Genomic DNA, 16,073 nt, shown 5'->3' on the forward strand with positions numbered 1-16,073 from the left:
CTCTCTCACTATCTCTCTCTTTCTCTACTTGATGTGATTTCGAAATAGCTTTTGGTTGACAATGATACCAAGTAATATGCAGCTTCTTGTATATGTAATTTAGGTTCATGATAACGTAGATTAAGTTGTTTGATTTAGTAATATGCTCTTAACTATGTATTTTTATTCATATATATATATATAGGTTATTGGTCCCATCTGGAACTAATATATCGTATTATACTGGCACGGTATACTGTTACACTTTATATAGATATATTCATATCCATTTGATTTAGAGATAGAAGCAGTGGAGGTTTACATATCATGGGCCAGCAGAATGATGAGTTGACTCAATACGAGTTGCAAAGTTTTAACTCAAGTAGCAGCAATGGTGTAAATAAAACTTATAATTATATCACTGCAGATGCAGAATTGAAAAAACTTAAAAAGAAAGAATACGAAACTGGTTCATCGAGTATTGTAGTCGATGGTTCTTCAAGACATTTGCATGGCAGCCATGGATCTCATTCTGTGAGTGGTGATGAAGATGAACCTTACGTGGATCAAGGTGTTGTTCAGGATGCTGAGGTCAAACGTGAACTAAAACAAAGACATATCGGTATGATTGCTCTGGGAGGTACCATTGGTACTGGTTTATTCATTGGTATTTCAACTCCTTTGAAAAACGCTGGTCCTGTAGGTTCCTTGATTGCTTACCTTTTCATGGCTACCATTGTGTTCTCAGTTACCCAATCATTGGGTGAAATGGCTACATTCATCCCTGTCACTTCTTCTTTCACTGTATTCTCTTCAAGATTCATATCACCTTCTATTGGTGCCGCAAACGGTTATATGTATTGGTTCTCCTGGGCTATTACATTTGCCTTGGAATTATCTGTTGTGGGTCAAATTATTCAGTTTTGGACTGATGCTGTCCCTTTATCTGCATGGATCGTTATTTGGTGGTTTATTTTAACTATTATGAATATGTTCCCTGTGAAATTCTATGGTGAGTTCGAATTCTGGGTCGCCTCGATCAAAGTCATCGCTATTATGGGTTTCTTAATCTACTGTCTATGTATGGTCTGTGGTGCAGGTGTCACTGGACCTGTAGGGTTCCGTTACTGGAGAAACCCAGGTCCTTGGGGTCCAGGTATCATTTCAAGTCAAGTAGCTGAAGGTAGATTCTTAGGTTGGGTCTCATCTTTGATCAATGCTGCTTTCACATATCAAGGTACTGAATTAGTCGGTATCACTGCTGGTGAAGCTGCAAACCCAAGAAAAACTGTTCCAAGAGCTATCAAGAAAGTTAGTTTCCGTATTTTGATCTTCTATATCCTTTCTCTATTCTTTATTGGTTTATTGGTACCATTTGATGATCCAAAATTATCCAGTGATGACTCTTATGTCTCTTCTTCCCCATTCATTATCGCTATCCAAAACTCAGGTACCAAAGTTTTGCCACATATTTTCAATGCTGTCATTTTATCCACCATCATCTCAGCTGGTAATTCTAATATCTATGTTGGTTCAAGAGTCATGTTTGGCTTAGCAAAGACTAAGCTAGCTCCAAGATGGTTCGGTATTACTACAAAACATGGTGTCCCATACATTGCGGTTTTGTTCACATCAGCTTTCGGTGCTTTGGCATTCTTAGAAGTCTCATCTGGTGGTGCAAAAGCATTCAATTGGTTATTGAACATTGTTGGTGTTGCAGGTTTCTTTGCCTGGCTATTGATTTCCATAGCGCACGTTAGATTTATACAAACATTAGAGCACCGTGGTATTTCCCGTGATGACCTGCCATTTAAAGCTGCATTGATGCCTTGGCTAGCATATTATGCCATCTTCTTTATGATCATTATTATTATTATCCAAGGTTTTACCGCATTTGCCCCAACTTTCAATGGATCCGATTTCGTCGCTGCATATATTTCGGTATTCTTATTCTTCTTCCTATGGGTTTCATTCCAATTGTATTTCAGATGTAAACTTTACTGGAGTCTAGACGAAGTCGATATCGACACCGATAGAAGAGATATTGATGCCATCATCTGGGAAGATTCGGCACCAAAGACATTCTGGGATCGTTTCTGGGATGTTGTTGCATAAGCCTTTACCGAAACCAAACATAAACTTGTCGTTGCAACCATGGACATTGTTGGTTGTGCAATTAGAAAAGAACTGTATTTATATATACTTTTTGCCCTTCCACATTCTGACAAATCAAAAAATCTAACAATTAAAAGTTTCCAATCCCTTTTTTTCATGCTCTCATGCCAATCTCAAAACATCAATAGCATCATATTAAGCCATATCAGCATTCAAATGGCATACCAATGTGTTTTTTTATAATCCCCATATGTATAATATTATTAATATATCATTAATGAAATCCTCGATTCTTGTACTTTTACCAATTTTATTGTTTGTTTATATATGTTTTTTTGCTTGTTTCTTCCTGTAACATAAAACTACAACCCATATAATATTGGTACCAAAAGATAGCAAATTCTTCACCAATTCAACAACCAACCAACATAATTGGCATTGATACATTTTCAATCAACTATTCAACCATTTAAGTTTCTTATTCCCTCATCTCATCTCATCTCATCTCATCTGTTATAAATCATAATTATTTCATCACTGTTTCGTACCTAACGATTGCGCTTAAAGGTTTGGTTTTTGCTGATATCAAAAAATTGGTTTAAACCCAAATCGAAAATATAAAAAAGAAGAGCACTAAAATAAGAGAACTATCCTTTAATGATTAGATAAAAGAGGTTAAGATTTGAGTTAAAAAGGGGTTGGCTAAAGGGTATTTGAAGAGTTAATTCAGGTATTTCTTTTAGAACTCGGATTAAGAGACAGGTTCTATTCTACAGATTATTCGGTAGAGATAAGAAAACAAGAAAAATATATAAAAAGTCCAATTAAAAATATCCTGTGTTTTTTGAAGGTTATTTGTTGTAGACACTTTTCATTGGTTTATTGAAGGATTATTGTCGATTATAACAGAGAGAAACAAAGATTATTACCTTCAGCCCTTGGATATACCTGTGTTTTTTTTTCCTAAAACTGTAGGGTTGCTTTGCATTTGATTTTCTCTCTCTTTTTTTTAAGAAGTTGGACATTCCTATTTGTGTAATTGGTTTTCTTTTATTTGTGGAATTACTTTTTTAGAGGTTTGCAATTGATATTGGTGATCAATTTATTAGAATACTCATACGCATTACACTGGATGTTACGTTCTTCTAATTCGAAAGATTCAGGTTCGGGGAAACCTTCTGGGTCGGGTTCTAGCTTATTGCAGAATTTAAAGAAAATAACAAATTCTTCCAGTAATAGTTCTACCAGTATTAATAAAGCTGATATATCATCTCCAAAAAAACCAATTGTACCGAAACAATTCACAAGTACAGAGTTGAGACCTTTGAACAAGAAGTCAACTCTAAATACACAAAATTTATCACAGTATGTAAGTGGAACAAAAATAGATCAGGATAATCCAAATCCATTGCCTACAAATAATACATCGCATACAAGGGCTCATTCAAGTCAATCTGCCACTAAATATTCTTACTCGAGACGTTCCTCAACTGCTACAGGACCAATAAAATTGTCTAGACAACAAACAACACAAAGTTTGGGTAGTTCAAGTGTTTTGTCTCAAGGTTCATATACAAATTTGTTGAAATATATCGACTCAGATGGTAAAATTAATCTAGAAATGCCAAGGGACCCGCATGAAGTGGAAGCTCTTTTTGAAGATCTGATGTATAAACGTAATATTTTCCAAGCATTGCCTCAGGATAAACAAAAGGAATTGATGAGTTATGATGTTACCAAGAAATGGACTTTGGTAAAGCAAGATCTGCAAAATGAAATAAAAAAACTAATGTCAAAATCATCAAGTTATCATCCAACAGAAGGTTCCTATTCTTCAGCATCTAACTCAAATGGAAATTTAAATTCATATTCCTCATCTTTAAGATCTTCAGCTACTTCGCAAGACAGTAACTCTCCACAAACGGCAATTTTCACATCAAATTCAGGAACAATGCAAAATAATACAATTAACTTGAATAACGGAAATATTCCTGTTGGTGGCAAGTCAAGACCAGTGGGTTCTTCTTCTACCGCCAGTGGCACAAATAGCATGATATACCAATCTTCAGAAAATAACAAATCTGTATCTTCAATAGCTACAGATAGAATTAATAGACCTCCAATCCATTATGTTAAAAAAATTATAGCGGATAGATTGACTTCAGAAGAAATGAATGATTTATGGGTAACTCTAAGGACAGAACAATTGGACTGGGTTGATGCATTTTTAGAGCATCAAGGGCATATAGCAATGGCAAACGTCTTAATGAATACTATCTATAAATGTGCTCCGGGTTCAGAATTGACACCTGAGTTACAGGAAAAGGAGCACTCGTTCTTTAAATGCTTCCGTGTGTTATCTATGTTATCTCAAGGTTTATACGAATTTGCTAAGCATAAACTAATGTCAGATACAATTGCCAACGGTCTATTCTCATCTAGATTAGCAACAAGAAAGATGGCAACTGAAGTACTGGTTTGCATGATAGAGAAAAGAAATAACATGAGATTTGAAGTTGTCCTAGCGTCACTTGATAGATACTTTAGACAAGAGGAAAACTTAAATATGGTCCACTTATCAAAAACATTACCTGGAGAGTATCCTCAATCAACACCAAACACGAAATATAAAATTATTCAAGCATGGTTAATTGCATTAGATGAAACCTTAAATGGTAGAGGTAAAATGGGTTCTTTAGTTGGTGCCTCAGATGACTACAGGTCTGCTGGGGAAAATGCTATCCTTGAATACTGTTTATGGACAATGGTTTTTATAAACCATTTGTGCAGTAATTCATCTCTATTGAACCAAAGGATATTGTTAAGGACAAAATTGGAAAATTTAGGTGCATTGAGAATAATGACAAAATTAAAAAGGCTTGATTATGAAAAGTTAACAGAGCAAATTGAACTATATGATAATAATAAATTAGACGATTTTAATACTGTTCTTGAGACAGAAAGTAAAAATTCAAAAGTTAACATGCAAAATCCTAATTCTTTGATAGAAAACTTATGGGAATCATGCAAAGGATCAGATAATGAAAAGTTACTTTTATCTTTAATTCAACATCTATATTTATCAAGTTCTAAATTAATGGGAGAGAAGGAGGATCCTACAAAACTTTCAAAACAGTTAAAATTAATAGATTCCCTATTGACCAATGTTAATGGAAGTATGTTTGATGAAGAATCTCATATGAATCTAGCTATTCAACGTTTGTATGATTCTATGCAAACAGATGAAGTTGCACGTAGGGCAATTTTGGAGAGTAGAACTTTGACTAAGAAATTAGAAGAAGCTCATGCAGAAAGAGATTATTTATCGAATAAATTAAGCAATGCTGAAAATGGTTTGGTTGGTCAACTAGAATCAGACTTGAAACAAAGGGATAATATCCTAGAAAAGAACCAAAGAGTTATGAAGCAATTAGAATCAGAACTTGAAGATTTGAAGAAAAAGCACTTGTTAGAAAAACATGAGCATGAGGTAGAATTGAGAAAAATGTTAACTATTTTGAATTCTAGAAATGGTACTCAAAACCCTGATGTTGATGATGTCACAATAACTCTTGATCCAAACAAGAAGTTAGATATACAAAAAGCATTAGAATTGGAGTTGAATAAAACCAAGAAAGACTTAAGCAATGATTCGAAGAGATTTGGGATTACAGTACAGCCGAATAAGAGATTAAAAATGTTACGAATGCAAATGGAAGATATTGAAAATGAAGCAAGACAATTAGAAATGACAAACTTTGCCGATCACAAGAGAACTAACTTGAAGAAACCGGTTATTGTGAAGAAAGAGAAAAAATTACGTAAAAAGAAGAAAATAAACACAGAAGAATTTGATAAAGAAAATGAAATGAAAACAAAAAAACTAATGCAATTAAGAAAAGCATTGGCAGCAATACAATCTGAAACTAATGATATTTCTAAATTCAATGTAGAAGGCAGAGTGAATGAAATGTTCCAAGATAAGAAGTTAAAAGCTTTACAGAGGTTGAAACAATTAGAAGCTAAATATAAAGATTTTGAAATTCCGTTTGATGAGTTGCAAGACCTGGATGATAGAGAGCTAGATGATGAGCAGCAACATTCTACATTGGACCCGACTTATTTACAAAAGAAAATAAACGAATTGGATGAAATCAGCGATGAATTGTATTTAATGAACTATGATTCAGATGCTAATAATGGCAACACATCCGATTCTTCTTCGAGTTCAGAAGCGGATGGTGATGGAACTGATTCGATGAGATCTGTTAGCAATGCACCTTCAAAAGGTATATCAGAAGCAGGATCATTTTTGGAAAGTTTATCACAAAAGTATGGGACTGGCCAAAATGCGATCTCCTCTCCTACAAGTATCACGAGTCCAAATGAGAGAATCGCAAGTCAAGGTGAAAAGTCTTTCATGAATAGGTTGAAAAGGCAAACAATGGCTGCGCCATTCTTAGAAGAGCTAACCCAAAAAGTAAATGATACATCATCCATCGACGATAACATTTCGGACTTAGATGACGTTGAAGTCGATGAAAATGACAACGACGATGATGTTGAGGATACGGATATCGCAGATATACTATTAAAAGATAGAAGTAAAGATGGTCTCAAGAGTAGTGATGAACAAGATGATTCAGAAGCAGTTCAAGCTCCTCCACCACCACCACCCCCTCCTCCTCCTCCATTACCCGAAATGCTAGGTGCCACTAAGAATGCGCCAGGTGCAGTTCCTCCTCCACCACCACCTCCTCCTCCAGACTTATTTGGTGGAGCTCCTCCTCCTCCTCCATTACCTCCAGTACTTGGAGCCGGCGGTAAAAATAGTGGAGGTACTCCTCCTCCACCACCTCCTCCTCCAATGATGGGTAAGAAGGAACCATATAAATCTGTAGTTGACCAACCTTCATTGCTTCAATTAACTAATTCTGACAGACTTCCACGTCCTCAAAAGAAGTTAAAACAGTTGCATTGGGATAAATTGGATAGTACTGATTCATCTATTTGGTCTAAAGGTATGGCCGAGAGATTTGCTGATGATTTATATGAGAAAGGTGTTTTAAGAAATCTAGAAAAAGCATTTGCAGCTAGGGAGATTAAATCCATTGGAACAAGAAAAAAAGAAGATTTAAGTAAAATATCTTTTTTGTCTCATGACATATCACAACAATTTGGTATTAATTTACATATGTATGGTTCATTAGCTGTTCCTGAATTGATTGAAAAAGTTTTGAAGTGTGATAGGAACTTGATCAACACTCCAAGTGTTATTGAGTTCTTAGCTAAATCTGAAATCGTTGAAGTATCAGTCAATTTAGCAAGAAATTATGCCCCATATACTACTGACTGGGAGGGGGTTAAATCATTGAAGATGCAAAAGTTCCAGAGAAGGATCCAAATGACTTACAGAGAGCTGATCAAATTTATTTACAATTGATGGTTAATTTGCAATCCTATTGGGCCTCTCGTATGAGAGCCCTAAAAGTAATCACGTCATATGAAAGGGAGTACAATGAATTAGTTACCAAATTGAGAAAAGTTGATAAAGCCGTAGGGGCAGTTCAAAGATCAGAAAACTTGAAGAATGTATTTAACGTGATTTTAGCGGTTGGTAATTATATGAATGATACATCAAAGCAAGCACAAGGTTTTAAACTAAGCACTTTGCAAAGATTGACTTTTATCAAAGACGCTACAAATAGTATGACATTTTTGAATTATGTTGAAAAAATTGTCAGGGACAATTATCCTTCATTCAATGATTTTATTGATGATCTTGAACCTGTTTTAGATGTTGTTAAGTTATCTGTTGAACAGTTAATTAGTGATTGTAATGAATTCTCGCAGTCCATAGTTAATGTGGAAAGATCTCTTGAAATAGGTAATTTAAGTGATTCGAGTAAATTTCATCCATCAGATAAAGTGTTGACCAAAGTATTACCTGTTCTTCCAGAGGCTGCTAAAAAGAGTAGTTTGTTGACTGATGAAGTTAAATTGACCATTATGGAATTTGAAGCTTTAATGAAGAAATATGGTGAAGATGCTGGAGACAAGTTTGCTAAAAATTCATTCTTCAAGAAATTTGCCGATTTCATTACTGAATATAAGAAAGCTCAATCACAAAATTTAAAACAAGAAGAAGAAGAACGAGCATATGAGAAACATAAGCGTATGATTGAAGAACAGCAACATAAACAGGACTTGGAAGAAGAACGTTCGAGAGAAGTTGAGGGCGAACCTGGTGAGGAGCAAAGTGACAGAAGAGCTATGATGGATAAATTGCTCGAAAAATTGAAGAATGCAGGACCTGGCAAAGCTGATCCATCATCGGCACGTAAGAGGGCATTAGTGAGGAAGAAATTGTTAACAGACAAGGAAGTTACAGCTCATATTTTGCAAGACATAGATACAGGAGATGATTCCATTGTCTATTCACCCAACACGCCGACTCAAGAAGGACCAAATGACATCCATTTGGCATCGCCTACTCCATCAGGTAAATCAGACCTTGTGTTGGCCAGTGTTTCTCCTACAAAAGAAAGTACTGCTGACGGAATTGCAGAAGATGAATTTATCTCAGATAGAGCTAAAGCATTGTTATTAGAATTAAGAGGATCTGAAAATATGAAGAGAAATTCTCAATTAGAAGAACAAAAGGAAAAACTTAAAGCAAGGAGATCGAGAAGAAGAACACAAACCGAATCGATTTCCAGCAATAAATTGTTTTTTACTGATGAAGAGTCACATTCAACATCGCCATCAGAATCTAAAGGTACTGAATACGAAATGACGACAGCAAATGAGGAACCTGAAGAAATATTGAATGCACGTATAACCGAAGAGGGGCCACACGAAGAAGCGCCAAATCAAGAGGAACCAAATCAAGAGGAATCAATTCCTTCAAAGGACGAAAGTTTATAATAATAAATGCTGGACTTCTATCAGGTTTCATTAGTATCTCATCTTAATCCTCCACCCTTTTCTCCCACCCCCTTCCCTGTTCCTTCATCTTCCCCCGTCCTCCTCCTATCTTACAATTTCGAGAAGGAAGCAAAAGAAGAAAGGTTTGTAATTAAAAAAAGAATGAAACAAATACGATAAACAATACATCATCCCTCCGACAACGTTTGTCCATTTGTTTGTTGATTTAGTCCAGTCTATTGGTAACTATCATCAACTACTTGGACTGATTCAGGTCAAGTTCGTTGGTTCGGTTTGGATTTATTTAATGGTATCGTATATACCACCTCGTTCATTATGATATCTCTTGTTTAATATTGTCAAATTACTATTTAAAGGCCATTTTTTAATAAATAATAAACAGATCAAAGGTAATAGTAACTACTAAAAGAATGATTTGAATTAAAATAGATTGTGATCTGTGGGATTGAACTTTCTAAGTATCTTGTTGATCTAATTGGATTGTGTGTTGTTTTTTTTGTAGTTATCTAGGCTATTGAGATTCGAACGATGGAGGATTCAAGCGATGAGTCCAAGAGGTTCTCTATTCAGTTAACGACGCTATCTACACAATTGATGGAGAGTATTAATAAACAAACTCAATTGGAAGACAAGCTACAGCGTTCTCGGAGGACTATAATGGAGCAACAGACTGCTATCGAACAGTATAATGATTTAAAAGTAAAATATGATCAATTAGATAAGAATTTTAACGTAACTAAAGTTAAGATTGCTAAACTAGAGAATGAATCAAAGGAAGAACATAAGTTAAGATTATCGGCTGAACAGAAAGTTGATGAGTTGAACAAAGAAGTTGAAGAATTAACAGCGTCTTTGTTTGATGAAGCTAATAATATGGTGGCAGATGCTAGACGAGGTGCTCAGGAAATTGATATAAAAAATAGAAAGTTAGTTGAAATGTTACATGAAAAGGATACAATTTTAGAGACAATGAATTTACAATTGAAGAATTTGAAAAATGTATTGCATGATTTACAAAATGATCCTGCAAATATTGCAGTTTCAAATAGAAATTCTTTAATATCAACAACGTCGGCTTCTTCCTCTTCAGTTTCATTAAAGAAAACAATTACCTCAAATTCAACTACAAATATAGACTTATTGAGCAACGCTATATATACTCCAAAAGTACCTGCTGTTCGTTACGATCTATACTTGTATAATGAATTTTTAAAATTCATCGCAGTTTTACCATTCTGTGAATCCATTAAGCATACTACATCGGAATCAAAACTATTAAGAAGGTTGATAAACGATGAAATCCAACCTGTACTAAGGCTAGACAATGCTTCTGGGCTAGGATGGATAGTGAAAAGAACTTTGATGAATCTAATGATCGAAGGTTTAGTTGTAATAGAACCATTGAGTGGTGTAAACGAAAACTACAGATTTTCAAGTTCTGCTCCAGTATCAAATGTAAACTCAAATAACGATCCAAAGCTCACATCTAAGAATGATCATCTCTTCAAATATCCTTCAAACTCGCCACCAATTGCAGTTCATGAACCTTGTGCTTTTTGTGGAGAGAATAGAAATGATGTCTTAGAGCATGCTAGGATGTATATGTTAAAGACACAAACCAAAAATGAAGATAATACATTATCTATAACTAATCAATTCCCGTTATGTCAGATGTGTCTAATAAAAGTTAGACAAACTTGCGAAATATTTGCATTTTTAAGGTCGTTGAAGTTGGGAGCTTGGAATTTAGAGAAAGTTACTTTGTCTACAATTGCCAAGGGGGACTCTAAAAAATTTTCTAGTGTCACAGCTGCCACATCAAGTATTTCAAAATCGAAGATCGAGGAAAAATTTGATAGTAAACTAATGAAAAGAAGAAGCATTATGGCCGGTTTTGGAATTAGTTCCATTTCAAATACTACTACTACTAAAAGTGAAACTTCGGTAGGTGTAGTTGATCAATCTGGTTTGCCTACTACTAATATTCAAAGAGCATGGGTCCACTTATCTAAATTACGTTCTATGTTGCATTGGGCTCACATCGGGATATGGAATACAGATAATGCTGTGACCACTAAATTAAGACCAGAATTATCAGAATCCAATCAAAATGGTACTGAATTGGAAGATCAGCAAATTTTGGCAAATATTAATAATACTTCTGAAGAATCTTTTACTTCAGTACGAGAATCTGTTGAACCAAGTGATAATGAAGACGATGAGCCTTTCGATTTTGAAACGAATGAGAGTACTATTCAAGATGCAGTTCCTGCTAATGCAGAGGTTAATGATGGGGGTGAAACTGAAACTGAAACTGAAAATCATTTGGGAAATATTTTGGATGACTATGATACAGAATCAATTGGGTTTGAAAATTCTGAAACTGAACCTGTTCTAGGAAAAGAAAATGATTTAACACCAGAGGAAGAAACTATTGAAAAGGATGAAAGCACTGTGGGCGAATCAGCAGAAATAATTGATATTGTTCAAGAATCTGAAGTTACTGCGAATGATGATGAATTGAAAAACGAAGCAGAAGTAACTGAAATTCAAGAAACCCATGAAATTGCTGAAAATTTAAAAGAAGAAGAATCAAACTTAGAAATTGCTGAAGATATAGTCAAAACAGTTGATGAAGAGCAATCTCCATTGACTCCTGAAGATGAGCACGCTGTACCAATTCACATTGTAGAAGAAGTCCAAAATGAAGAATTCATTGGAACAAGTAAGGTAGAAGATAAAGTACTATTAAAAGAACAAAATTTCGATGAAGATACTGAAAAAGTAGTTCCTAGTAATCTACAAGTTGAGCAACCTAAGGCTGAAGAGTCCCTTGTAATTAATGAAGAAGCGTCTGAAGAACATTCTGTTGATAATGACGAACAAGTCGAAGAAGAAACTAGTACTATTGTTGAAAATGAGGGAACTACGGTTGAAGAAACAAAGAATGAACAGAATAAGAAGAAGAGGAATAAGAATAAGAAGAAAAACAAAAAGCGTTAGTTCACACTATTTTTTAAATAATTTGTTTACCTTGAATGTAAATTGCATTTTTATAAACAGTTCTATAAAATGATTTAAAGTATGTATTATTTATCAACATTACTGTTATAGATTTAATATATTGGTAATATATCTGTTAGACAAAATGTAACGACACATTTTTTACTCATCATCGTCATCGTCTACATCCATTAGGATTCTTGCCTTCTTTCTAGGAATGGATATGTCTTCCATTGACTCCTCATCATCGGAATAGTTCCTCTCATGTGATCTTTTGGAGATTAGTTTCCCAGTGACAAGATTGTCATTCATGTCTTGTTCCGTTACTGAAGTTTCGATACTAGTTCTATCTGTTCGTGTAATTTCAGTTGCCTCTGTATCCTCATTTGAACTTAAAGAGGAGTTATCATCAGAATTATTTACATCGTCGTCAGAAAGGTCGGTGTCCAAGTTAGATAAATCTTCAATTTCTTCGTCAGACGAATCTTTATTATTCATTTCTGGCATCATTTTTGTAATGTTTTCATCATTACTTAATTGACTATTTTCTGTCCTAACAGGCGGTGTATCAATTTTATTTGAAAATGAAATTAATGACCTGTCTGGTTGTGTGGACGAATTCTGATTGTTACCGATGGAGCTTATATCAGGTATAGCACCTCCGAAAAGTGACGAATAATCATTTATGATGGATCCTGAATTTGCAATTCTTTCGCTTGTAAACTTCCCAAATAATGCAAACTTCTCTTCAGGAAGTTGGCCATTATGTTTGTCTAATAGCCACCTCATGTACATCTCATTCTCAAAAAAGATTGGATTTATATCATCATTTTCATCCTCAGAATCACTAATAAATTCTTTGCTTGAAATTGTCAATCTATGTTTCTTCCTACCTGTCGTATCATCATTGTCGATATCAAATGATGGTAAATTACTTTTTGATGTTTTCTTCTTTGATTTAGATTTCTTCTTTGACTTTGCTAAACCTTTACTCATATTTCTTCCTTCTGTCCTCTCTTTCATAGAATCTAGATCCTTAAAGTAATCATTGTCTTCATTTGCATCGGCATCTTCATCACGAACAATGCCATCTTCGTTGTAATCATATTCTTCGTTAGATAACCAACCATCTTCATCATCGATATTGTTGAATTGCCTGTTTGCTTTTGGCCTAACTAAATATGAAGATGAAGGTTGGCCATTTGGAGTTTGGAATGGAGTTGACATGTACTTCTCTATCATGGATAAATATTCGGATAATTGTACAACATCTAAATCTCCAGGAAGGTAGCAAGTATCTTCTCTATTTAATGGAATCTTATACCCAACTAATTGTAAAAGAGCCCTGAAATCTTTATCTAATATTAAAGCTTCTTTTAAGTTATCGTCATTAGAATTGAAAATTTCATTTGGTGGATTCTGTAAATCGTTTCCATCGTTTACATTAACTGAAATCCAAGACTTAAATATATCAATAGTTTTAGAGAGATTTTGTACTAACTTCTCTATTAATTCGAGCTTACCATCATCGATTAATGTTGATACTAAAATACCAACATGTATATCTTTAAGTGCAGCAGGTTCTAAACTTTCTTGATCTGGAATTGATCTGAAGTAACTTGGAGGGGCACCATGGAACGTATCTTTCTTTGATTGTCTCTTTTCACAATACTTTTGATAATATCCAACCTCGGAATCATGTAATGATGGAAATAGGATTGCCACATACCAAGCTGGAGATTCCTTAAGTCTTTTCTTTAATTTAGACAATAGATATTCCGTAAAATTATCAATATGTTTTCTAGACTTATACATCCTTGGTACCCCATCATTGGACAATAAATCACGTAATAAAATTATTAGATCAATTCTAAATAGTAATGACTCTTCTCTTGCATCAACTGAAACTCTATAAAAGAAAGAAAATACTTTTTTGATACTGTCATCGTCCAATTCTCTAAATCTTTCCAAAAATTTAACATAAGTATCCATGACTGATTCTGTCATGTAACTATTCTGGACTCTTTTAAAATTTACTTGGACTGACGCAGTAGAGGATGATAACATTTCCAGTGCTTCATCCCTTCCAATGTCATAAGTTTCCATTGCATTTTGAATATCTTCAGTGGCAAAGTTATTAGATTTCTTTTTCCTTCTCTTTTTACCTTCAACAACCAATCCATTCTCATCTTCTGAGTATTCTTGTAGTGTCTTTAATACTGAATGTGTTAATGTAATGGCAGCTTTCATGAAGTTTACAGAATGTTTTGATGCAATTTTTGGTAAATTTGTTAACAATTGGATCCTATCATCACTGAATAATCGACTTAAAATGTATTCTATTTCCTCAACGTCATCAGAATCTTTTGAATCATAAGTAAAGATCAAAAATTCATTAAAAGCAATCATAGATGCGTGAAGTACAATCCAATTCTTCTCGTCATAACTGGATCTTAGTAAAGAGCACATCAGGATGAATGATGTTTCATTGTAGACAGAAGATATATCAGATAATTTAGAATCTTTATTAATCTGGCATCGAAGCCTTTGAAACTTTACAAACCATGAAAAGAAGAGCAAATATTCAATCTGTTCTAAGCTCACCATTCTATCTTGTTCGGTAGTAAAATGGTTTGTGATACTTTTTAGTAAATTGTCAAAACTTGAATCAATGAAATATTCAACAAACTTTCTGAAGTGTTTCCTTGTTTGTTCATGAAGAACTGCTGCATTTGAATTTGAGTTTAATAGGTTATTAGGTAAACCCTCGATAATCAGGTTGTCTCTATCTTGCATTACTCTTTTATTCCATTTTTTCCTATTGTCTAATTTTTGTAATGCCATACCATCGTTATGTAAACTTTGGCCACCTGAAACTGTTAATCTTCCATTATCAGGAGTTTTAATTGATAACAAGGCACCAAATCTTGAATGTCTAGATGATGTGTTCTGTATCATATGTTTCTTTAATTGGTGTTCTTTTTTTAATAAATCTGATAATTCCACGCCAGTTATGGTTAAATGTCTGTTGTCATTCCTATCATTATCTTTTTCATTCAAGTCTTTATTATCTCTCTTGCCTGTAGTTAATAATTTAGTTTGGTTCACATCTTTGGTTAAATAAAACATAATTTCTAATAGAGGAAGGTTAATGAAATCTTGATCGAATTCTGTTGAGATAGAGCTACCCATTGTCAAGAATAGATTGAATACTTTATTCCTATGGAAAGAATTTATAGTTGCATCTAAAGAAATATCGTCTAAAGATATATTTGGTGGTAAAGTATCAGTTGTGTTTATACCTTTATTTGAACGTTTTTTCGTTGTAATGGTCAATTCTCCAGGTTCTATCGCTATTACGTTTCTAAAAAAGTGCAGTACTAATTTCAGCACCATGTTATCTCTTGCTGTTCTGTGTAAACGATCTAGCTTTATTACGTCAAATGCTAATCTCAAAACCGCTTTTAACGTTTTACCATTCTCCATTGTGAGAATTGCCTTTTTATATATAAGTTGATGTTTCTTTAAATCTGAATAAAAATTTACTTGATCTGAAGTGGATTGATCAGTTAATACTAAAGGCCAGGTCATTAAAACCAATAGCTGAAGACAATTCAACGCAATTTTATCATGATAAGCTTTATTTTTAAAATGATTATTTTGACTAACAGTTTCATTCCCTGAACCACCACTTTGTTTGTTTAGTTTTGCAGCCAGTGAACATTTATTTTCCCAATCAATTAGTATAGGTAATAAGTCATCGACTAGAATCTTGTATTCTGCAGTTGCCATTGCAACATCCCATCTATTTTGTTGATCATCCACTAGTTTAAACCATCTTTTCAAATCTTTCAAACAAGCTAAACAATCATCACCTAACTTGTAAGGTGGAGGAACTAACTTCGAATTATAATCAGGACCACCAATGGCAGTTGACAATAGAGCAATTCTGGCTCTTAAAATAGTTTGTGGGGCTACAACCTCTGCATCCTGTTCCATTTTATTAATGTATCTCTCCAATAAATAAT

At 34.1% G+C, this 16,073-nt stretch overlaps 3 protein-coding genes and 1 further gene across 3 annotated transcripts, besides 2 other annotated features; 3 read left to right on the forward strand and 1 right to left on the reverse strand.

Annotated features, from left to right (window-relative positions):
• Positions 1-306: 306 nt before the first annotated feature.
• On the forward strand, positions 307-2,094 carry Kpol_2000p65 (amino acid permease; the record flags this gene model as incomplete). Its single annotated transcript, XM_001646906.1, has 1 exon — positions 307-2,094. One exon carries the CDS (start codon positions 307-309, stop codon positions 2,092-2,094), a length of 1,788 nt encoding a protein of 595 aa, XP_001646956.1.
• Positions 2,095-3,226: 1,132 nt separating this feature from the next.
• Positions 3,227-7,534: a sequence feature (similar to hypothetical protein; correction of possible frameshift sequencing error~similar to Saccharomyces cerevisiae BNI1 (YNL271C)).
• Kpol_2000p66 lies at positions 3,227-9,021 on the forward strand (the record flags this gene model as incomplete).
• Positions 7,537-9,021: a sequence feature (similar to hypothetical protein; correction of possible frameshift sequencing error~similar to Saccharomyces cerevisiae BNI1 (YNL271C)).
• A 549-nt stretch (positions 9,022-9,570) lies between these two features.
• SEC2 (guanine nucleotide exchange factor SEC2) lies at positions 9,571-12,045 on the forward strand (the record flags this gene model as incomplete). Its single annotated transcript, XM_001646907.1, has 1 exon — positions 9,571-12,045. One exon carries the CDS (start codon positions 9,571-9,573, stop codon positions 12,043-12,045), a length of 2,475 nt encoding a protein of 824 aa, XP_001646957.1.
• A 162-nt stretch (positions 12,046-12,207) lies between these two features.
• TOF1 (Tof1p) lies at positions 12,208-16,044 on the reverse strand (the record flags this gene model as incomplete). Its single annotated transcript, XM_001646908.1, has 1 exon — positions 12,208-16,044. The coding sequence occupies one exon, from the start codon at positions 16,042-16,044 to the stop codon at positions 12,208-12,210; it is 3,837 nt and encodes a 1,278-aa protein (XP_001646958.1).
• Between the last annotated feature and the right edge of the window lie 29 nt (positions 16,045-16,073).

Source organism: Vanderwaltozyma polyspora, genomic scaffold (genome assembly GCF_000150035.1).
Source record: "Vanderwaltozyma polyspora DSM 70294 KpolScaffold2000 genomic scaffold, whole genome shotgun sequence".
Lineage (NCBI taxonomy): Eukaryota > Fungi > Ascomycota > Saccharomycetes > Saccharomycetales > Saccharomycetaceae > Vanderwaltozyma > Vanderwaltozyma polyspora.